Genomic DNA, 25,083 nt, shown 5'->3' on the forward strand with positions numbered 1-25,083 from the left:
GGATAGATGAAAGGGTGAAATTAGAAATATTAAAATATGAGAGAAATGAAAGTAAATATGAATCTGATCCAGGGGAAGCTGCAATCATTAAACTAATCCAAGACTCCATAAAAAAAAACCACACCATTAACAATCTGATCTCATCTATTTCACAAAATAAGACAACATGCCCTTTATATAAAAAGCACTGTAAGTGACAACAGGCCTGAATAGGCGATTCATAAAAGCAGAAATATAAACAGTTTTAAACCCACATATTTAAATGTTCAACCTCAATAATAAAAAAAATGAAATTAAAACAATAACGAAATGACAATATTTTGTCTCAAATTGTATTATTATTGTTTAAGGATAACACTTAACCAAGATCTCAGATGAGCAGGAACACTTCCCGCCATACATTGCTGATGGAGAAAAATTCTGGGGCAACATTTTTTGATGAAAAGTGTGGCAAAAACTTTGGTACAAAGTTTCTTAAAACCTCACATCTTTTGACAGAGTAATTTGGTTTTAGTAACTTTGCCCAAAGAACATCAGTAGATAGACTTGAAAATTTATATCAAGACTATTCTCAGAGCATTATTTATAGTAGAAAAAATTCTCTAGTGTTCAGTGATAGGAAATGGGTTTTAGTGAATTGTGAAATGTGCTTAATATACAGATACTAAAATTCATGTTTCTGTATAACATTTAAACATGTGTGGAATTAAGTGAAAAAGCATATACATACATAGTCAAAAAACCTTATAGATAACAAATAATAAAGTTGAGTTTTGAATCTCTGAGTGGTAGCATTCCTGAGTTTTATTTTTTCTTTATACATCTTTGGATTTTCTAACTTTTTCTATAATAAATACATATTACTTTAAAAAGTATAAAGGTTTTTGTTTGAAAATAATGCAAGACCAGTAGAAAGAAACACTCATTTATAAACTATTGAAGACAATTTCTCAATTTTCAAAATTTACTTTTTTTACATTGGTATTTCCTTTATTAAAATTTACTTTTACTAGTTTCAGTCAAGTCTGGCAATTTTTTATCCTTCGAAATGGGTTTTGGGTCCTATAACAATGGAGATGAGCAGAAACTGTGCTACTTACCCACTGTTTGGAAATTAAGGGCAACCATTTGACAGCCTGCATTCCAGAAGAGCTGAGGCATATAGTTGGATGAATCTACACGTGTTCCTTTTGGATATATCCTGCTAAGCTGCATTTTGTTATATCTGGACCATCATGTTAAGTAGTGAATACAATTATAAAAATAATTAGCCAAGAATATCACCTGAGAAGCCACCTTCCATCTTTCTCCACTGGGGAAATGAAATAAATATGGATGATCTCATTGGGCTAGGGGGCAAAGTATGTAAAAACCTTGCTGAACAAACAGAATAAGTGTTTATAATATAAATGTAGCATTACCTTTGCAGCCCCTTGTAGGTGAAAACTAATAGGTAGCAAACATGGCTGAGTCAAGGTCAACATGATTTTGTAGAGATTATTAAGGATAGGCCTATTGATTAAAGACACATGAGGAAGCTCAAGGGCATCAGATCATGTGAGAGGATGATACTGTGTTTGGCTGAAGCAGATAAAAGAACTGCATGGCTATTTTTGAAATGCTTTCTGCTCATTTTCTCAGCCTTCTCTGGGAATGCTATTTGCCAAGACTGGGGTACTTTCTATGATTGATAACAAGGTAAATATAGCACAGAAGGTTTTGACCTTGTTTTGTATTTTGGGTCCTACCGTCATCAGTTTTCCACCCTGAGAACCTTTTAGTTATTGAACAATAACCACATGTTTAAAACATGATTGACTATTCCTATTACCAAGTTAGGTAGAGGTCAGTTGTTTCTGATCTTGGGCTGGGGTGTTGGACCATTAAGTTTGCACCTTAATTCTGAAAGCTACAGGCTGTGTATAATCTATGGCAAATTATTTCACTTTGCTGAGCCTCGTTTTCTCATCTATAAAATAGATTGAATAATTCCTACATCACAGGGCAATTGTAAGGATTAAATGAGGTAAGACATAATGGAAGGTCAATCTCATAGATAGTACTTAATGAACACTAATGATCATGATTTTTATAGTGTGACTATATATGGACTTTACATCTGTTCTCTCTCCTATTGATGAGTTTTAAAGGTGATTTTTTTTTTTAAATTCTAGGACTTGCTTCGTGAAATTGAGCTCATTGACACATTTAATATTACTTTTATGAAAAATATGTAAAGACCTGTTTCATTTTATTTTGGGTCATGGATAATAATAAGTAGTTTTTGTTGTCAGAAGTATCAACAAAGCCTTTAGTAATAATATATATTTATATTCTCATATCATTATTCCAGCTATTTTTTTTAAAACATGTTTTTATTGATTTTAGAGAGGAAGGGAGAGGGATAGAGAGATAGAAATACCAATGAGAGAGACATAGATAGGCTGCCTCCTACACACCCCCTACTGGGAACTGACCTGCAACCCAGGCCTGTGTCCTGACCAGTTATCGAACCAGGGACCTCTTGGTTCATGGGTTGACACTCAAGCACTGAACCACACCGGCCAGGCCCAACTACTTTTTATTGGCCATTTATTAAATGTTCAAAGATGCAAGATGCCAAGTTAGGCTTACATATATACATGCTATACTTGTATTATATCTTACATATGTTGTCCCTAACCCGAACAGAGAGCCATAAAGCTGGTATCATTATTTATGTTTTATAGGTGAGAAAGTTCAGGAAGGTCAAGCAAACTGACAAAGGACAAAGAGCTGGATGGTGAAACAATACTCTTGAAATGCTTGACTCCAAGGCCAGTTCTCTTTTCCGTACACCAGGCTGCCCTACCCAGCAGTGCCAATGAAACCTGAAACTATTTATCACACCCAGGTGACAGACTGAAGCCATTGCATGCATCCTTTTGCTTATTTAAAGCAAAAATTAAATAACCCATGACTTCAGTTGTGCCTATTCAGTTGATATTCGTCAAATCAAGGATACTCTACAAATTCCACCGGAGACTTCGTCAGCTGCTCAAGACCTTTGGTTTCCACGAAGGAAGACATTTCAAAACTTCTGTTTCTTTCTGAGTTAATGACAAACACAACAAAAAAGTAAGTAATACAATTCAGAGTTATAAATTATAACATGAGAAGTAGGCAAATGTTCAGTGAATTTACAGCGATTAATTTTCAATGTAACTTTCATATGTATTTTTTTCAGGGAACTATTTACTATTTATCTGCTACAAAAGCTGAGTCTTGTTCGTTGTCTCTTCTAGTATTTACCACCTGGGCCACTTATGCTTATGGTTGCACAAGTCAGGGACCAGGTGGCATTAGGGTGGGGAAATTGATTTTCGTCTCGGGTAGTGTGGCAATGACAGCTATTTTGTCAAAAGGGCACAGGCCCTGAGGAAATCTCTTGTTCGAAATCCATTCAGACTGACTTTTTGGGGCCATTTCTGGGATTCACGAAAGAGACCAGGGGGTGTGTTTATTAGAGGCCACCCCTTTTATACCCGCACTGTCAGGGCCTCAGTTTGTATATGTCCTTATATTTTTTGGTTCAAACGGCTAATGTGACATTAGAATTGTGTTACTTCAAAGCAGAAGGATCCTTGGAAATTTCCCAGTCTGATGGCCTCATTTTCAGATTAGATAACAAGGTTGGGAGGTGAATGTACTAGAGGTCTCAATGTCCTCGAACACAGAGCAACATTTTGAAAGTGAAATCCAAGCTTCTAATTAGGATGAGAGAAGCAAAACAAAGCTATCTTCGTTTGGAGAGGCTAAGAGCCTAGGAGCTTCTGCCTTCCTCCCAAGGAAAAATCAGTGTTATATGCTTTGCATCCTTAAAGCCTCATTCTTCTTCCTATGCCTTCCCCACTCCTTTACCCATCTCCTCACCTTCCCCAGTCCAATAATCTGTAAACTCTTCTCTTATTTTTACCATCAAAAGTCTCCTTTCATATGACAAATTACTTTAAGTATGACTATTAATTGAAATTAAGTCAATTTAATAGGTGCTTTGTAAACTATGTGTGAATATTGTTTTTTAAAAGTGATAAAATAATCTAAAATACAAAGAGAAAAGAGCCGGTTTGTCCATCTTGGGCTGATGCTCTTGTTACCAAGTTCTGAAGAACTTAAATGCATCATCTCCTTCTCAACTTGGCTACTTGACTAGAAGGTTTTCCCTCATGTCACAGTAATATAAATAGGACATTTCGAAGTGGACAACTTGTGGTCAGCAGCATCAGTAATTGTAGCTTCCAAGAAAATGTTGAAACCTTTATACTTAAGCTGTGTTGGAAATTAAATTCTTTATTGTAGAGACTTAGATACCATACGCCACTAAGTTAAGACTCTTTGGGCAAAACTATACAGTTACACCTGTGTGTTATTTAGAAACTTAGATTTTGATAGATCTGTAAATCTATCATTTATAAGAGGCTGCTGACCTTTTGACCTGATAGCATCTTACATTTTATGCAACGATAGAGGGCAGTTTCATAAAAGGACTCTTTTCTCTAGATGGAGGAAAGATGATATTTTCCTTTGCATCCACTGTGAATGCGTGCTTGGATAAAGGAAAAAAAACACAAAGTGATAGGAGGCTAGTCACATGTTCTCCGTGACACACAAAACAGGCTGGACGAATGGAATGTGGATAAATTGGTTGATTTGGTTCTATTTCCAGCTATCAGGGCTGACCAGTCACTGGCTGCTTCCTCTCTGGGAAGGTGGTTTATTTCATCACTGTCACTTACACAATGGTTGCAAACGAAACCCAAATGTAAAACTCTCAATTAGCTGTATTCTGTCCAACGTCTGTAGACCTAGTACGTATTTTGGAGAAACATCATGGGATACTTTCTCATATGGTTATTGTAATATATATATAACATATATATCACATAGACAACCCAGGCATATATTATAGACTCCACCAGCAAAAAGTAATAGTTATATTAACAGTAACAGTTTTTTTTTTTGTCTAATTGCCTTCTGTTTAAAATACACTTATTATATGTCACATTAGGGTTTTTGCTCCTGGAAAACTTACTTTTTGAAATTTCAAATGACTCAAACTTGACTGGCTGAATATAGTTCACCAGGTTAGACATCTCTTCTGTGGCCATGGCCTCGCTCCCAGCAGTCCCCTGGAAGCAGGAATAAAAATAACATTCCCAGAATCAACATTATATTGCCCAGGGTTATTTTCCCAGGGCAATGCTCATGTGACCCAGGAGCACAGAAAATCATCCCTCCTCTTCTGCAGATGCTTATCATCAGTAGAAAATTCATTCCAGGGGGAAGAAAAGGCCAAGCTTCTCATTACCCACATGTGGAGTGGGCGCAGGGAGGGTTAGGGGCTGCGGCACCAGCCTCCGCAGGAGACCCTTAGACGTGCAGCAAACCAGAATCCTCATTTTACTACAGTGATTCAAATCACATGAAAGTTCGAGAAGCACTGAGCTATACATCTCATTGCCATAGCAGGACATCTAAAGTTAATACATCAAGAACTCACTGTACAACTAGAAAATGAGTATGTGGGTAACGCCCAGATGAACTGAAGTTATTAAAAAAACGAAGATTACCTTGTGGAAGTGGGTTGGGGAGGGCAACTTTATGTAAACATTCCTCCTTCCCTCCCTTCTTGGTTCCTGTGCGCCTTTTAGGCAAGCAGTACAGTATAGTGGGGGGTTCTTAAGCCAGAGTGTCTGATTTAAAATCCAAGCCTACACTTAGAAGCTGTGCAATCTTGGGCAAGTTATTTAATTGCTCTGTGCTTCAGTTGACTTATCAAAATTAGGGTGAAATTAGTTCTGATAGCATATACGGTTTTTGTGATTATTGAATGAGTCCATTTATGGGAAAGAGTTCAGAATAGTGCTTGGCACACAGTAAAACATCCTGTTATTTTAACTACTATTAACTATTATATGTTATTTTGATAACGTTTTAAACAAAAAACTAATACTGAGTATTGGCATGGATAGAACTCTACAGGTTGATCTTACATTTTCTACCATTTTTAGATGAGAGATACATGGAGACAAGAATTCTTTTGAAAACTCCTGTAGCAATATTTAGGTTAATTACTAATTGGAAAATACTGGTTTGGAAACAAATCATCAAATTAGAAAGATACTTTTTAAATTATTAAAAATTATTGATAAGAATTTATCAACAATTAAAATAATTCTCAGGCAGAAATACTTTACTAGACACTATAACAATTTTTTCTCCTGAATATTAAGTTGCAATTTAGTAGGGGAACATAATAAGAAATGTCCAATACATTAAACAAAATGATTCAAAGAGGAATAATATCAGAGAAGAACAGCTTATTACTTGTTATTTATCCTGAACTGAATTGCAAAGATACAAGTACTGAGACAGGTACTTTTTAACATATTTAAAAGCAGATTCAGTACAATTTTTTAACCAGAACTCCTGCTAAAACAAAGTTAAAATTCCAATTCACCTAGCTCCGGCTCACTTCTAGGTTCTCTGCAATTAATATTTCTGATCTCATGAAGTTATGTGGGGTGCTTGAGCTCATAGCTCTCTAGTGTTTTCAAAATACAACAATGGAATGAATGTCATATTTCTGGATATTTCTCCAAACCTCATGTCTTTTCTGAACCTTGGACCATTTAGCAAGCCATTTAATTGCCTCAAACACTGAAGCAGGAAGGTGCGAGTCACAGATTTTGAATTCACCCTCTCGATACCCAATTTGATGGAAGGCAAATCTCAACAGCATGTTCATTTTAGAGAACTTTTTCAATGCCCCACTTACTCCTTTACTGACCCAAGTTTGCATCTTCAGGTTCCAAAGGGTAGGGAAAAAGTTTTAAAGTGAATGGTGACATTTTTCACCACTAGATGGCAGAAGGTGACCATGGACTGTCAAGAGGGAGCTGACTACCCTGGCAGATTCGCTGGATGCCTCTGTGACCAGAGGGCAAACCCTGGACACCCACCTCATCCATTGAAGACTTTTTACAGTCATCATCATCGTCATCATCGTCACTCTCCGTATCAGCTTCCCCTGTCAAATTTCAATAACAGATCATGAAGCGAACAAACATTTGCAGGTTTGAAGCACACATGCGATGTGTATTACCAAAAATTTCCTTGAAAATTGGCCTTTCACGGTTTGCTTTATAATGATTCTTTTGGATAGTTAAATTTTATTAATCATGAGAATTATCCTAACATTTTGAATATGGACTTTTTTGGTAAATTTGTTTTGTGAACACCATTTGAAATTTATACACTCTATAACAAATGCTAAACATTTTAATCTATGTTTAAAAAAATGACATCACACACAGTTAGTTTCCAATGGCACATGTGTCCTATCTTGATGTGTGCATTCTCTTTAAGGATCTGCATCACCCTAAAACAGACAAATTATCACTTTCCATCTTTTTTTTCAGCCCCGACTCTTCAATGTGGTGCTTGGCTTGTGCTCTGTGAAGGGGTTAGGGGCTGGTGCAGGTGGGGCTGTGGTACCACACCTAACCATGCAACCACTCTAAGGTCCAATGGTATCCTATGATTTGCCTGCAGGCTTATTTGATGAATGCATTCTTAGATTAACTTGGAAAATGATGAAATCCTGTTTAAGAGGGAAGGTAGGGTAAACTAAGTAAATACTTAAATAATTCCGCATTATGGAAATCTATCTCAGCTTCACATTTTGCCAATATGCAGTCATTCCCAATGGCTCGTTTTTCTCTCTGCAGATTTGGTGGATGATTCTGCCAGGTTAAATAATATCACCAGTGCTCTGCCCTTCAGTGGCCTGAAGTGACCTCTGAAAATGGTTCCTTATTCACTTGACCCAGATAACCCCACAAAATTATGCCAATCAAGAGGTTCAAATCTTGGTGGTCACTTTAAGAACACTCGTGAACCTGCCCAGGCCACCAAGTGTCTGCAGAAGTGATGTGTGCCATTCTGTCGTTACAATGGTGTGCCCTGGCCACAAATGTGGGGGTGGACACAGGGTCAGTGATCCCCCAAAAAGTGCTGAATTTTTGCTGCACGTGCTTAAAAATGCAGAGTGATGCTGAACGTGTGGGTGCAGACCTAGAGTCTCTGGTCATCGAGCACATCCAGGTGAACAAGCTCCCAAGATGCAGCACAGAGCTCCTGGGCGGGTTAACCCACAGGAGCTCTCCCTGCCTCACTGACAGGATCCTGCTGAAAAAGAGCAGCCTTTCCTAAACCAGAAGAGGAGGCTGCACAGAAGAAAATGATATCCCAGAAGAAACTGAAGAAACAAAAGCGTATGGCCTGGGAGTAAATTGAATATGAAATAAATGCTAATGAAAGTTTAAAAAATACTCTCACTAATATGAGGCATTACATTCTTCCACATCTCTGGGCTCCCATCAGACCCAGTAATAACACTTATGTAAATAGAGTTCCAAGTACAATGTAAAGAAGGCGTAGTTCTAAATTGGTTGAGTTGACTACGGCAGGTTTCACACAGTGCAACAGCATGATGATCCCCATAGATGGCAATATTGGCTCAAAAATGATGCAACTGGATTGGCCAGTCCCTCCTGCCTTCTAAGTTAGCTGCCATACCCACGCTATATAAATGACAGTACCCACAGCACTGTCTTCCAAGAAGCTTAGAACTGTTTTCATTTGGCTGATGAAGTTGAATCGATTACTGAATGATTGCAGTGAGCAAAACATTCATGAACTATCTTTAGTGGAAACAGAATTTTGGCTCCAGCAAGCCTTATTATTTATGGTTTATTTATTAAAGAAAGTCACATACAACCACTTTATGATGCCTATGTTGGGTTAGTTAATAAGGTAAGTCCATTATATTTTATTTTATTTTAATTATTTTTTATTTTTATATTTTTATTGATTTCAGAGAGGAAGGGAGAGGGAGAGAGAGATAGAAAGATCCATGATGAGAGAGAATCATGGATTGGCTGCCTACTGCACGTTCCCCACAGGGGATGGAGCCCACAACCTGGGCATGTGCCCTTGGCTGGAATCGAACCTGGGACCTTTCGCGCAGGCCAACGCTCTATCCACTGAGCCAAACCGGCCAGGGCAAGTCCATTATATTTTAGATAGAAAACATATTCTACTAAAGACACATTCTTTTAGGAGGCTAACACATTTTTTTTCTAATCAAATTTGTTGCCCCAAATAACTATGTTTTGCTTTTTAATCAGAGAGGGGATTCTTTTTTGTCAACTAATTTAAAAAGTCGATTGACAGAGCCTCCTGCACAATGCTGCATGGGGCACAATATAGCAGTCATTCCAAATACTCCATCGGGTCAGAATTTGGTTGCATGGGCGGGGGAGGGGGAGAGGGAGGATTTATCTTCTTTTACTCTCTGAGCAGGGACCTGATTTTTCCTTATGTCTTTGGAGGGACCTTGAAGCAATCTTGTTGGACCATGGAAAAAAATCTTATTTTACCCTAGTTTTTTAAGATAAGTATCCTGGCAAAGGGCTGAATCCTGGAAGAGGCACCTAGCCAACCACGGCCACAAGAAGCAAATTAGTTCTGAAATAAGAACCATTTCATGATTTTTCAAGTTCCTTGACTTCACAATACCAATAACATCCATAAACCAAATTTGGTCAATTAGCAGTCCTCCTTATTCAGGGGCCTACCTGCATATTACAATGTCTAAAATTTTCCACCGGAATAAATAAGGATTGCTCAACAGACTATGGGGCTAATTTAGGAACTACCGAATTACTAACAGATTGCTGTTCTTTCTCTGTATTAAGCAATAATATTCGGTGCCTGTGAAAATCGCTATTTGTGTTATGCATGCAGTGAATAAGAGGCAGGGAGCTGGGAGTGAGGAAGGCAGATGGAAGCCAAGCACCCACATCCTAAGAAGATGCAGGTTACTCGCCAGCCCCAGGGGCTGGAACTGTGCTAAGGAATAGGTGGGCTGTTAATGACATTCATCCCAAAACTTCACAAAGAACATTCTTACTGAGAACAAAAGCTGTTTTTGAAAAGAAGAGTCAGAATTGCGTAATAATGTTTGAAATAAACATTCAAGAACTTAAAAAAAAAGACTTTCAAAGAATTACATCATGTCTGTTGATAAGGATTTTTATCTAAAGAAAAGGAATGGACAATTGGCATGGAAAATTAGAAGAAAAGATAAATCAGAGAGTTGGCCAATGTTCTTTTTCCCCCTATTGCCATTGAGTTTATATTTTAATTTTTAAAAATTATTTTAAAATCTCTTAATTGCCATATGTAAGTATACAGAGAAGTATAGAGAGCATATGAATGCAGTGCAATGAATTTAACCAACATAAACCTGCCTGAGTGACTAGTACTCAGATCAAGAAATAAAATATGACCTGAAGCTCCCTGGGGCTCCTCCTAGTCACTTCTTCACCAATAATAACCATTTCCTGACTTCCAATGACATAGGTTAGTCCTGCCCAATTTGGTACTTTATATAAACGGAATTGTGCCATACTTTTTAAAATTTGACTTCTTTTGCTCAACATTATGTTTTTGAGATTCATTCATATTAATGTGAGCAGTTGTAGCTCATAATTACTGCATATTACTCCACGATGTGAATGTACCACAGTGTGTTTCTCTGTTGGTGAGCGTTTGGTTGGTTTTCCGCTGTGGCTGTTCTGAATAGTGCTGTTCTAAGCACTTCCTGTCCCTGCCCCTCGGTGAAGGTTTGTGTGCACTTCTCTTGGGCTCAGACCTAGGGGTGGAATTCCTGGGGTATAGGGGTGCCTCCATTCAGCTTTTGTAGATATTGCCCAACAGTTTTCCAATAACAGTTAAACATTTCATTGGAGAACTTCCTAGATTCAAGCCTAAAGTTTCCTCCACTTGCCCACCCTCCACCCAGGAGGTCTTCACAATACACTTTTCAGATCGCCAAGGTTATTTTAACTAAACTTGGAAAATAAATTAGACTAAGTCACAAATAATTCAGAGAAAATGGGTGACCACTTAGAATTCTTTTCTCATCAACCACAAAAATCTATTTCAAATTCAGTTAAAAAGGAGAATTATTAATGTTAAGCATCACCTAGCACAGTGGTTCTCAACCTTCTGGCCCTTTAAATACAGTTCCTCATGTTGTGACCCAACCATAAAATTATTTTCCTTGCTACTTCATAACTGTAATGTTGCTACTGTTATGAATTGTAATGTAAATATCTGATATGCAGCATGGTCTTAGGCGGCCCCTGTGAAAGGGTCGTTCAACCGCCAAAGGGGTAGTGACCCACAGGTTGAGAACCGGTGACCTAGGAGCTTTGATAGATAATTTAAGTAACTTTGCCCTATCACATTTTAATAGAGCTCTTTAAAATAGAGGTATACTGAATTGCCCAGAAGTCTCAGCATCATCAATGAGAACACATGCAGTGAACATCTTGTGCCCAATCCTATCATTCATGCCAAGGGATCCCTGCCCTAAAGAAGCTTAAAACCATGAGGTCACTCCAAAGGTTATCTGACTTCTGTGGTAGCCAGAATCATGGCCTCCCCAAAATGTTCATGGCCTGTGAGTATGTCCTATGTCCTGGATTATCCTGTTGGGTCTGGTGTAAAGACATGAGTTATTCAAAACCGCAGACCTTTCTTGGCTGTGGTCAGAGGCAGATGACAGAAGGGTCAATGAGAGCGATATTGCTGGCTTTGATGTTGAAGGAATGGGGCCACTAGCCAATGAATGTGGGTGGCCTCTGAAAGTTGGAAAAAGCATGGACTAGGATTTCCTAGACTCTCCAGAAAAGAATGCAGCCCTGCAGCCACCTGCAGCTTAGCCCAGTGACACCGCATGGACCTTCTGACCGGAACTGGGGAATAAGACATTTGTGTAGTTTTATGCCACCTCGTTATAGCAGCAAAGGAAAGCCAATAACATTGAGAGCTGAGCCCAAATGGAAATGTAAGAAGTATTTCTAGCTAGTGTTAGAGGAGTGAAAGGGCGAGGGTTAGGCCCTCCAACTTGCCCCAGGGTAAGGGCTATGTCCTCCATCTTACCTTGGCCACATGCTTGGACTCTGCTAGCCACACCCAGGAACAAGACATCGACTTGCGCCTGGCCAATTGGCAGAGCACAGTCCTTTCTCCTCCCCTTACTCCAACCCCTGCTATAAAACCCGTCTCTACGTGGGGTTCTCTCTCTGGGCCACTTGGCTTGCCATTGTGTTGGTGAGTCTGGTGGACGGGGAGCTCAAGCTAGCTTGAAATACAGACTCTTATGCTTTTGCATCGGACTGGCTGGCTCCCTGATGTGGTTTCTTGGGGATCTTGAAATCTGGGCATAACAAGGAGCAGTTCTTAAACCCATGCATAATAGGAGACAGAGAGTGTGCCTGCCCCTCACCCCCCAGCCCCTCACCTGCCAGCCCCTGGGCCCCCAGCCCCTCACCGGCTCCGGGAGACGAGGGCTCGAACACGCTGGAGGAGTCACTACACGTGTTTGAGACTTGTTCTGAGAGTTTCTTTTTGCTGCTTCCTTCCGACGACTTGTGTGATTTCTTCTTATTTTTCACCAAAATTTTGTACATTAAATCCATAGGGCTTGGAAGAGGAACTCCAGATTCCAGCTATTTTTTTTAAAAGAAAGAACATTCTTTAAAAACCCTCCCCTTTCCTTTCAGATTCTCTCCCCAAGCCCCCAGGACAGCTCTGGATTCCAAGAGCTTCCAGGTTATCCTTTACTCCCGATAAGATAAGATAAAGATAAACGAAGTGTGTGTTGAGCGGGGCTGGCTCAGGGCTCTTGGCTTTTTCCCATAGCAGGCACATTATAATTACCATTCTTATTTCCCCCCAGCGAATCCACATGCATCAGATCACAGAAATACACTAGTAGCTTTGGTGTGCGAACACGAAGTGCCATGAGTGTCCACAGGACCATATAAATCCAACCGCTTTGATTTAGGACAGAAAAGGAGGCCTGGCCTGGACTGTCCAAGGAGGAAGTCAGTTAAGAGTGTGGCATCTGCCAGGCAGAGTTGGGAAAGACAGGCACCGTAGAATCCACTTTTCAGTGCAGTTTCAAAACAGCAAAAGCCCCTTCCTGGCGCCAGGTAGTTTAGCTGCAGCCTCCTTGGCATGGGCAGAAGCAGAGCAGGTGGCTTCAGATTTCCTTGCCGCCCTGAGGTTCAAGCCACCCTTGTTTGCAAGGCTTACTTCCGGTGTTTCAAGCTTGCACCTCTAGTGGGGAAATCAGTTTCCCCTGCGAGGGTTATTAGATGCTGCATCAGGAGCACCTGTGCAAGCCCCCAGAGGGCCTATTTTTAGAAACTCCCATAAACTCCCATATAAGCCCGTCCTGTGTTCTTTGCTTTCAATGAGCCTGGGCACTGGTATGAAAAATCGTGTAAGGATGTGGGGAGACTTGGAGAGAGGGGGGGAGAGGGAAGAGGCTACCAGAGGCTGTTTCTGCTGCTTCCCCTCCCAAAGCAGGGGTGTTGCCATGGCTACAGGACGCCTGAGTTCTACCACCCCAAGAGGAACGTTCTGGGAAGTGAGCAGCGGCCAGCAGGGACAGACCCAGATGTCACTGTGCCACCTGCGAGGTCCCATTTTGCCAACCCTTTTCTCTCAAAGGGGTGTGATGTGGTTCCCTGGGAATGGAGCCCTGTCCCTCAGACGGCCTCTGTGGCCTGTGATTGCCTGTGGGAGCCCTGCAGTCCTGAGTGGGTCACGTCTGGCAGTGAGGGAGAGGGAGGAGGACTGTGGGCAGAGGAAGAGGATGATGTCTCCCACCCTCAGTGGCACACACTACCCGTCTCCTCCCAGTCCAAAAGTTCATTGTCAAGGACATAATCTTACCAAGAAAGGTAAACATGAAAGGCATGTAAGGAAGTGTCCCCCTACCTCCACTCATAAATAATACGTGCGTCCCCTCAGGGGTAAACATCAAAAATGCTTACTGGGTATTTTTCCAGGGGCTCCATGAGAAGGGCATCCCCGAAGATCAGCCGACAATACTCTGCCATCTTGGCCTGCTGCTTCGGGCTGCGGGAAAGGAGAGAGAGAGAAGGAGGGGGGCGGGGGGCAAGGAGGCTTACTCCAGAGGCTGGACAGGAGGCTTACTGTGTTATTAATCACAGAAAGAGGCAATGCCCTTACTGGATTCATGTTTATCATGTAAAATCCCTTGTGTACTACCTGCCCTCTGAGAATCTGAATACCACACTCCAGCAGTATTCTAGAATGTCCCAGAGTTAGGGAATCAATCTCTTTGATTTAATTTCCTGATTCCAAGTCAAATGCAAGACACTTGGGGGTGGAATTTGTTCATGATTTCATGTGAATTCTTGTGTGAAATTTGTTCAACCAACAGAGAAACCTAGACTGCAAAGGAGGTTTATAAGGAGGTAAGAGAGGAGAGGGAGGAAAGGAGAGATTTGGACAGAGAGGAAGGAGACAGGGAGGGAGGGAAAGAGAGAGAGGGAGAGAGGGAAAGAGGGAGAGAGAGAGAATATATCTCAAAATGTAGACGAAAGGACAGATGGGCAGAAGCCTTGGGGAGAGGTCCTAGAGGAAAGACAAAGCAGCAGGCACCTTGGAGAAAGGTGTCTGCAACTCTTATGTGCATAGTAGGGAAACAAAGGTCTGTCAGCCTGACTATGGGCCTGCAGGCATCTGGTCTGATGGGAAAAGGTTGGAGACTCCAGGCTCTCAACCGTTCTTGATGTGTAATGGAGAGAATAATAACTACTCCTGGAAAGGAACAACACTGCTGAGAAGATGAAGCAATGGATGCAAACGCCTTTTCAGCGTTAAAGACCAGGGCAAAGATAAGATGATTGCAGTCAGACTAGACAACTTGTGAGCCTGCGAACATAGAAACACCATTCCTATGAGGGAACATCCGTAGTCTTTCAACACTCCTGCTTCCTTTGACCTTTTGCAAAGCAATAACATTTTTCTCATTCTGTAGAATGTTAAATATCATTACAAAGGCATCCAATTCCATCGGGCTTTGTGGACTGTGATTTTGATCTACAGGCCGCCAAACTCGATTTCCAAGAGTCCTCTCTACGTGCTGCGATGTGAACACCTTTAGCAGAACTGGGACTGAAGCAAGAAAAAGTAAGTGATAAAAAGCCTTCTTTATACAATTCCAGTTGATTTTAAATGCGATTATTTTCCTTCCCTCTTGGAAGATATAACTGTTAAGCCTGGATCATGGACTGCTTTTTCCTGGAAGGGGGGTCACTTTGGGGGTTCAAATCATATCGTCATGGCTCACAGGGAAAAGCACTCCTTATGTCCCCCTTTTGTAAAAAAGCATATATTTTGGGGTGCAAGTGAGTTTTCTGTGGAACTGCAGGGAGAGGCAAAGAAGATATTCACAGAACTTGCAAATCCCTACATAGCAGCCTCCCAACGACTCAACCCGCCTTCCTGGAGGCATATGACTGCATGGGACTGCATGGCCAGGCAGCCCTGAGCATAGACTGTGGCATTCCTCCACAGTTACACAGAGAGGAAAACTGCCAGTCAGAGCAGCGTCCTGAAAAGCACCGGGGGTGCAACGTCTGAGAAGTTGGGGAGCAAGCAGAGATGCGGCCCATCTGGCAGGCAGTCCAGGAATCCTCAGTTCAGACACTTTTGCTCAAAGGATAACTGACCCTGAGGCTCAACCAAGCCAGCCAGCTCTGTGCCTGTAGCACAAGCACGTCCAGCTGTGGGGGGCCTGCATGGTCCAGATTGCACAAAAGAAACTGTCCAAACCCTCCATTTCACAGAATGAAGCTACTAAACATCACAGAGCTTTGCTACCCAAGTGTGGTCCATGGCCCAGCACCATCAACAGCCCTTGGAGCTGGTTAGAAATGCAGGTTCAAGGCCTTCAAGGCAGATTCTGAATCAGAATCTCTGAGGAAGTACGGCCCAAGGTCTGTGTCTGAACAAGGCTTCTAGATCATTCTAAAGCACGCTCAAGTTTAAACCAGCTTTGATTGCCCTAGCCAATTTGGCTCAGTGGTTGGACCATCAGCCTGCAGACTGAAGGGTGCCGGGTTCAAGTCCTGATCAAGGACATGTACCTTGGTTGCAGACTTGATCCCCAGCGGTGGTTGAGGCATGTGTGGGAGGTAATCAATAGATGTATCTCTCTCACATCGATGTTTCACTCTCTGTCTCCCCCTCTCCCTTCCACTCTGTCTAAAAATCGATGGTGAGGATTAATTAAAAAAAAAAACACAAAAAACTCAAATACTACGATTGATTAAAATAAGTGAACAGGTGCTGAAGTAGATGATATTTTTCTTGAGTTTTGGAATTTGCAGCCCCAAGTTCCTTTGATCAGAGATCTGGAGGGAAAAGGGTTTCACCCGAATGCCCTGCTTTCAGGATTTCTCAGGGAACAATAGTCTCACCAGCAGAGGGAGATGTTCCAGGTGTCCCTTGCAGGTGACAGGCAGATTCCTGTGCTCTGTAAAATAGTCCTCCAGGCCCAGAGAAGGGATTTTCTGGAGCACAATCTTACACCCGATTCCACTAAAGCAGTGGTTCTCAACCTTGGCTGCACATTAGAATCACCTGGGAATCTTTTTAAATCCTGATTTCTGGGCCTCATCCTTCGGAAATTCTGTTGCTTTGTTACTCATGTTGTGGCCCCACCCCATAACAAAGAAACAGAATTTCCGGAGGATGAGGCCCAGAAATCAGGGTTTTAAAAAAGATTCCCAGGTGATTCTAATGTGCAGCCAAGGTTGAGAACCACTGCACTAAAGAGTCACCAGAAGCTGTTAAAGCTGCAGGTGGCAGGCGTAGTCTCCAGTCCCCTGACTCACTGGGCTGGGAGTGGAGGCCTGAAACCTGCATTTGTAACACGTCTGCAGGTCATTCCAAGGCAGGTGGTTAACAGGCTGCAGCGCTTAGAGCAGAGAGCTCAGGCTTCACTCAAATCATGGGAGGCCTTAAGAAAATGAGGGTTAGAAGTCAGAGTCTGGGGTGGGGCCTGAGACTGCATTTCAATCAAGCTCCCAGTGATGCCTACGGTGCTGGTCCACGGATCGACCGCACTTTGTATAGCAAAGATTTACGTCTGACCTAGACTTTTTACAAGCCTGCCTCAAAATCAACAGATAAGGAGAGAACAAGAGGTAGGTATCCAAGAAAAAAGTAAATCGCCCTATTTGGTAACCAGGCAATTCACAAGCTCACGTGCCCACCTGACAGGAAACTGAAGCAGAACAGAGGGCAAACTGAATAGAAAAGGACCGTGGAAAACAAACCAGCTTTAATTGCGGGTCGGAACTGCAGAAATAGCATTGAGAGTATCGACAGTGGCTACCATGGAGATGAAGTAAGTGGAAAATATTCACATACACATTTTTGAGCTTCAGACCATCTAGACATGTTAAAATACCTGCAGTGTTTTAATAAAGTGTAGGCACCTGGCGAAGTGGTCAGTTTTCTGACCGAGAAACGTGCCTCATTTCATGGGGTCAGTCCTCTACATTGAACTAAACCAGCTCCTTCTCTGTAGATGAGGCATTGACAATGCATGGGAATTAAAAGCCCGGACCAAAGCTCCCACTGCCCGTGGCTGAACCATGGCTAGACGTTACTTCCTTAGATTTCAGTGTAGAATTCTTCTTGTGAAAGTGCTAGCTCACAAATTAGGCGGAGTGAACTAGGACTTTTCCAAGTCTTATTTCTAGAAATTTGAAGTCAGGAATGGGGGTGTGGCTCAGGAATCTGCATTTTGTGGGTTTCTGAAGGTAGCAGGTGGACCAGGAGAAGTTGCCAGCAATTGGTGGCAGATTCCCCTCTGCCATCTGTGAATAGGTGATTGCAGATATTTGGAGAGAAAACCAGAACATTCCATGAGTTTTATTTTTCCCAGTAAGTTTGCTTTGGCTCACAGGAGCTGGGACCAGAGATCCGCAGCCTGTTACCTGCAGGAGGGTAACATGGTTCAGTAGAGACAGCACATAGACCTCAGACGTCTTTGGTGGCTGTGTCCCTGGGCCTCTGTGTTGAGAAGGATTCTGAGGTTACATTTAGTGGGAACTCATGCTGCAGCTGATGAATGATGTCTGGCTCCCGGTTTAGCAATGAGGTGAGGTGGCCCACGTGTCAAGCAGAAGGTTTTACCAGCAAAGGGAAAGCTTATCAGATTTCTTAGGGTGCATGACAGTCCTCCCAGGAAAGGACTGTGGTTGAGCAATTTTGCTATGTGCAGCTCAAGGACAACAGGGTTATGAAGCAAACAACTTCCTCCCACAACAGAAGTCAGTATCTTCGTATTTCAAGGCCATTAGATTATCTCAATGGTTGGAGATAAACAGCAGGACATCCAGAGGTTGTTTTCCTGTTTTCTTTTGTTACGCGTGAATTATTCATAAACTTTCAATAGCTAAATTTCTCATGTTTTAAACCAGAAAGAACAGTATTATGGCATTATCGTTTTTGCTTTTGTGTGCAACACAGGCTTAGCTTTCATGCCGTTTGGGCTCTCCGTATGACGGATGTTAAAAGATGGCAAAAAATGTCCTGTGGTTAAGGGTACAACTACAGAAATGTGAACATTTGCAGGCAGGTGCCTTGTGGATGCTCTCATGGTCTTCATTTGATGTTTTCAAGGTTCATGAACCTCTGCTTAGGCGTGGGGATGGTGGTGGTTAACCCATGTTTGAAGCCAGACTAGCTGAATTTGAGTCTCAGCTCTGTCACGGTTTAGCTGAACGGCCTTGGGAAAGTTACTGTCTTTGGGACTTAGTTTCTTCATCTGTCAAATAGGGACAATCATAATCATAATATGTATTCTTAGGAGCACCTGGATTTGTGGTGAGGGTTATATGGGCTTATGCTTGGAACCCTGCTCAGGACATAATGAATCTTGGCTGTTATTATGTGTGTGGTGGTTTTGGTTGTTGATACCTCTCTGGCTACCTTATAGGAGAACTCAACAAAGTGGGTGTGATCATCAAGAACGGATTTGTGCCCTAACCGGTTTGGCTCAGTGGATAGAGCGTCGGCCTGCAGACTGAAAGGTCCCAGGTTCGATTCCGGTCAAGGGCATGTATCTTGGTTGCGGGCACATCCCCAGCAGGGGGTGTGCAGGAGGCAGCTGATTGATGTTTCTCTCTCATTGATGTTTCTAACTCTCTATCCCTCTCCCTTTCTCTCTGTAAAAAATCAATAAAATATATTGAAAAAAAAAAAAAAAGAATGGATTTGTACATTTTGCAAACAGCTTTTCACTTTGTCTCATTGACAGAAATATTTCTTGAAGAAAATAAAGGTGCGAGATTTAGAGATTCTTCCACAAAGGAAATAACCATCAACAAGTCTGGGAATTATAGTGCCTGGAAGAAAGATGCTAAAACACTGTGAGAGCCCCGTTACACATGGGTGGGCAGAGATGAGAGAAGGCTCCAGGAAAGTCAGCTGTAAATCAGAGCTGTCGCAGCAAATGAGGTAAGAAATGCAGCAACTGAAGGGGCGCTGCTCCCTTTTGTTGGAACAGAAAAAGCAATGTAAGGGAAGAATGTATTTTCTCTTCAGTCGACCCGCAGAAGAAGTGTTAAAAAATTATGGACCCAATGATTACATCATCCATTGGGTGACTGTTTCCAAATGAAACAGAATCATGAGCTGGTAAACGTAACACAGGTTTCCCGAGGACAAACTAGAAGTAAGGGCTCTCGCCACACACACGTTAACAGATGATCCCATTTAACTGCTTAGGAATTTCCTGAAGCTGAAATTTGCTCATGACCAACCTGCTTCCCTAAGACTTACTGAAGTGGAGCCTGTGTGGAAACTAGTTGGGCAGAAGGAATTAGTGACCTGGAAAGGACTTTCAATGAGCAAGGAGAAAGGACCTTGTGATCAGGACAGGTGCTGCTGGCTGGTAGAGAAAACTGGCGAGGTCCTTGAAATGAAAGAGGACGACTTCCCAAATGCTGGTGTGAGCAATGATGGCCACTGCTCCGTCATCATCTTTAGATGTTAATTCCATGGTCAAGAATTTCAGTTGCTTGAATTTTGGTTCAATGCAGATTAGACTTTTTCATTTTGAAGCTCTTGAAATGAAGTGCATGATACACTAATACCCACGTGTTTGAAATAAACGTGTCTTAACACTGGTCCTTTGTCATAAATGAATATAAAACAGTAAAAGTGAAACTTCCTTTTCTTTGTGTAGCTCAGAAATAAGTGCAGGCTATTTTGAAATAGGAAAATGTTTGCCAATACTAACAAACAGGGGACACCAATGGGAAGAGGATAGAGGGAACATCTGGGGGTCTGTGTTCTATATACGTGCAAAGTGGCAGAATAGAATCTATAGCTGTCCCTGCACCAGCTCCCATGTATATGGAACTCTCCATTGTGGAATGGCTAAACTGACCATCAATTTGCATGCAATAGAAGGAGCTAATGGAGGAGGATCGTAAAAGTGCCCCCTGAAATAGAGACTCATATTATGTAAGGCAATGTGCTCCACTGCCTTGTAAGAATCCTACTATGGCATGGAAATAGATTTCATAAATCCAATGGATTATGTTAACATAAATGAAATTTAAATGAATGAATTCTATTTCACACAGATGAAAACATGCCACCTAATACATAACATAATCAAAGAACACCATTAATAATGTCAAATAATCTTACATCAGACGAACAATTATTAAACATGCCCTATTTTGGAAAAAGACTTCTTACTGCATGTGTTCAATACTTACGAGTCCACATGATTCTCAAATGAAAGGAGAATTGGGAAAGGTGAAGTCTTAAATGCACACTCAGCGATTGCTTCTATCACTTCCTAAAAATGAGAACACATATATGGTCAATATACCAGAATTTTAATGTGTCTATTTTTCGTTGGGGTTATACTCATTAATATGGCTATAGTTTCCATTTGTAAAATAGTATCAAGCGGCTTGAAATGGCCAGAAGGGATTGTGAAGGCTGCTGCACTCTAAATTTTCTGACTCTTAGCAAGGTTAAAAACAAAAACAAAAAGGAACACACCCAAAAAACTATTTTGGTGAAGGAGAATGGTTCTATTTTCTCATTACATCTACTTGGTTTTTTTAATAATAAAAAACAACTCTAATCATATTGCAACAAACTTACACAAGAGAAGGCAAATATTTTCACCCATAAATTCACGCTTTGAACGAAACCACTGCTGGCATTTGGTTATATACTAGTTTGTTTTTTAAATATTAGTATAATTCAGTTTTAATTATGGAAAATACTCTATTTGTATTTTTTAACATTGTTATGAGATATAATTCACCCATTTAAAGTATACAATGACATGATTTTCAGTATATTCACCAGTTGTGCACCCATCATCCCAATCTAAGTTAGGACATTATTATCACCCCCCAAAAGAAATCTGTTTCCATTATCAGTCACTCCCCCTTCCTTCACCCCCTCCCCATACACCCAGCCCTAGGCAACCACTATTCTACTTCTGTCTCCACAGATATGCCTATTCCAAACACTTCATATAAATGGAATCACATATATGTGGTGTTTTACATCTGGCATCTTTCAGTTAGCATGATTTCATTCATCCATGCTGTAACATGTATCAGTAATTCATTGCTCAGTCTGTATTTCTTTTTAAGGGTGTATGTCATAAGCTTCAAAGTCTGTATAAAATTCTAGGGAGTAGCAGTAACATAATTGATTTAACCATTACCCAGTTGTGGAACCAACATTTTAAGAGCTATCATTCAAATAATTCTACAAAGAACATCTTCATTTTTTTCCTAGTAGTTTGAATTATTCTGAGAATTATTCAATAATTCTCAGAAGGGGAATTATTGAATCAAAGAATATGAATACTTTTAAAGTCTCCTGTGTTTCTCCAAATTGCTTTTCATCTTCAATTGCCCAGAGCAATGTATGAAGGACCAGCTTTCAATGCATAGCCACCAGCTTTCGGCATTACTTTTTCAAAATATTTTTATCACTGAACTGGTATTAAAGTGAGATCTCACTTATTTTTAATTATGTTGCTCTCAATGCTACTGTGGTTTTACATACGCATATGTTTGTTTTTAGCTGCATTTATTCTTTTCATATTCTCTTTTCAAGTGGGGATTTCCACTCTCACTCCTTATGCCTGGGCCTTTCCACTATCTCTTCTACCTTCCTTTATATTCAAGCCAGAAAGCTATTTCCCTGGCCCCAGACTATAAATAAGACTTTCTAATTCTGTACTACATTTGCATATATCCTCTGAGAAGGATGTGCCTGCATGGAGCGAAATAATCGCTCACACCATTTCCTAGAAGTGAATTCACAGATTGCCTTTCATACATGATCAGTTTAAACTTTTATGATAGTTGATGCCATCGAAAATAAGTGCATTATAAATAGCAAGCTACACCAACATTTTAAATTCGTTATTTGATTTATTTGAGCACAGGCCTGGGATTCAAACACACTTGTGTGTTAGTCCTACTTCTTTGCCTTCCAAGCTGTGTGACCTTGGAAAAAATCACATAATACCTCTGTGTATTGGTTTACTAATCTGTAAAGTGGGGGTGACAAGCTTCACTCATCAAGCCTGTGGGTGAAAGTGCATCAAGGGAAGGTAGAGAACCCAGCTTATAATGGGCACATGTTCCCAAGTCAACTTAGGTTACTTACCTCACTGCTGCCTCCCTCCCCACTTACCCTAAATCTTCCCTTTTAGACTCTGACTAACAAGAGGTGCCATTAAATAAGCATTTATTATGTTGTAGACACATATCTTATCTCATGCTAGAAACATTCTGTAAGTAAAATGATACCCACCATTTTAAAGATTGTACAATGGAAACTCAGAGATATTTACCAATTTGCCCAAGGTCACAGAGAGGAGAAGCCAAGAAACCCCAGGAAAGTCTATCTGACTCTAGAGCAGTGATGGCGAACCTTTTGAGCTCGGCGTGTCAGCATTTTGAAAAACCCTAACTTAACTCTGGTGCCGTGTCACATATAGAAATTCTTTGATATTTGAAACCATAGTAAAACAAAGATTTATATTTTTGATATTTATTTTATATATTTAAGTGCCATTTAACAAAGAAAAATCAACCAAAAAAATGAGTTCGCGTGTCGGAGGTGTCATAGGTTCGCCATCACTGCTCTAGAGCTTATGCTCTTAACCTTTGCAGTAACTGTCCTGCAGCTAATGAGCTTAACCACTTAAGACAGAGCCCTTAAAGCAGTGGTTCTCAACCTTCTGGCCTTTTAAATACAGTTCCTCATGTTGTGACCCAACCATACAATTATTTTTGTTGCTACTTCATAACTGTAATGTTGCTACTGTTATGAATTGTAATGTAAATATCTGATATGCAAGATGGTCTTAGGCGACCCCTGTGAAAGGGTCGTTCGACTGCCAAAGGGGTCTCGACCCACAGGTTGAGAACCGCTGCCTTAAAGGAATTGAGAGTAGATATAAAGGAAGTGAGTGGTAAGTGCCAAAAAGGGGAAGGGGGAGCTAGATTCCGTTTATTTCATAAATTTGGTCCTATTATATCAGCTGAAGGCAAAACACATTGCAGTGGTTCTCAACCTTCTGGTCCTTTAAATACAGTTCCTCATGTTCTGACCCAACCATAAAATTATTTTCGTTGCTACTTCATAACTGTAATGTTGCTACTGTTATGAATCGTAATGTAAATATCTGGTATGCAGGATGGTCTTAGGCGACCCCTGTGAAAGGGTTGTTCGACTGCCAAGCAGGGGTCCTTAAAATACGGGCCACATGCAAATACAAATATTGTATTTGTTCCCATTTTTTTTTTTAATTCAAAATAAGATATGTGCAGTGTGCATAGGAATTTGTTCATAGTTTTTTTTTAAAACTATAGTCCGGCCCTCCAACCGTCTGAGGGACAGTGAACTGGCCCCCTGTTTAAAAAGTTTGAGGACCCCTGGGCCCAAAGGGTCACGACCCACAGGTTGAGAACCACTGCATTAGAGCCATTCTTGACTTCTGTTTCTCTCACAGCTTTTGATTCATCAGCAATCCTGTCTAAAATATATTTAGAACAAAGCCACATCTCAGTCCCTCTACCTCAGTCATCTTGATCCAAAAATCTTTGTCATAACTGCTAGCTAGGTTTTTATCATCATCCCCGCATTTCACTACCCCTTCCTGTGAGACATGTTGATAATAGGCATGCCCATTTGTGTGTTTTGGCCAGTGAAATATGTATACAAATGACATGTGCTGCTGTTGAGCAAGAGCCATCATGTAGTTATGTCATTTCTCATCCACGTGCCATGAGCCCCGTGATGTTATAGATTGGGGCTAGTCTTTCTATATGGATTGCAGATAATATCAATCAGAGCAATAGTTAACATCCAATGAGCCAGAAATAAACTTTTGTGGTTCTAAATCACTGAGATTCTACAGTTTCTTTTGCAGCAAAACCTAGCAGAGGCTGACTTTGAACTACTTTCTTGACTTCTATGTTTGATAGAGCCTTTTAACTGCTTTCCTAGCTTCTACGTTTGACCCCTACATTACATACCACAGCCAGAGTGATTGCTCTTAAACAAGAATCAGATGATTTCACTACTTTGGGATAAAACTTTTTCATTAGCTTTCCATGTAACAGAGTGAAATCCAAATTCTTTATCAGATCTGACACCTGCTATCTTTCTAAATGTGTCTTCTTTTCCTGTTCACTGTTGCTTACCCTGATACAGTCCACTGACCTTCTCTTAGTTTTCCTTGAATACACCAAACACAGTTTCATTTCTTTGTTTATCTTTGTTGCTTTTGTCAGGAATATTCTTACCTGAAAGCAAGGCTTACTTCCATAATGGATGAGGATGGTCTCGTTCAAATGTCACATAATCAAAGTCCTTCTCCCACCACAACGCTAGCCCCTCTTTTCCTTCAAAACTTATGTCGCCTTCAAAGGCATATCTCTGTGCGTCATATTGTGTTTATTTTGGTCAACTTCTCCCCACTAGACTGTAAGCTTCCTGAAGGCAAGCACTCAGTTTTCTCCACTGCTCTGTCCCCGGGGCTTAGGAAGTGCTAAGGCACATTCCAGATGCTCA

General features: G+C 41.0%; 1 protein-coding gene across 5 annotated transcripts in view; it reads right to left on the reverse strand.

The window, feature by feature from the left end:
- PLCB1 (phospholipase C beta 1) overlaps positions 1–25,083 on the reverse strand; it is a 638,281-nt gene that overhangs the window by 125,727 nt on the left and 487,471 nt on the right. For 3 of the 5 annotated variants that reach the window (XM_070419923.1, XM_070419925.1, XM_070419926.1), the window contains exons 12-18: positions 20,739–20,821; positions 13,959–14,043; positions 12,416–12,623; positions 7,002–7,069; positions 5,072–5,168; positions 3,005–3,089; positions 1,101–1,225 (exon numbers count right to left, since the gene is read on the reverse strand). In XM_070419923.1, coding sequence (XP_070276024.1) covers positions 1,101–1,225; positions 3,005–3,089; positions 5,072–5,168; positions 7,002–7,069; positions 12,416–12,623; positions 13,959–14,043; positions 20,739–20,821 — 751 coding nt within the window. The remainder of the gene's footprint in view (positions 1–1,100; positions 1,226–3,004; positions 3,090–5,071; positions 5,169–7,001; positions 7,070–12,415; positions 12,624–13,958; positions 14,044–20,738; positions 20,822–25,083) is intronic. The other 2 variants (XM_070419924.1, XM_070419927.1) reach the window with 1 other exon arrangement.

The sequence above is a fragment of the Myotis yumanensis genome, unplaced genomic scaffold, assembly GCF_028538775.1.
Source record: "Myotis yumanensis isolate MYYU_CA2020_CCGP unplaced genomic scaffold, mMyoYum1.0.hap1 SCAF_7, whole genome shotgun sequence".
NCBI lineage: Eukaryota > Metazoa > Chordata > Mammalia > Chiroptera > Vespertilionidae > Myotis > Myotis yumanensis.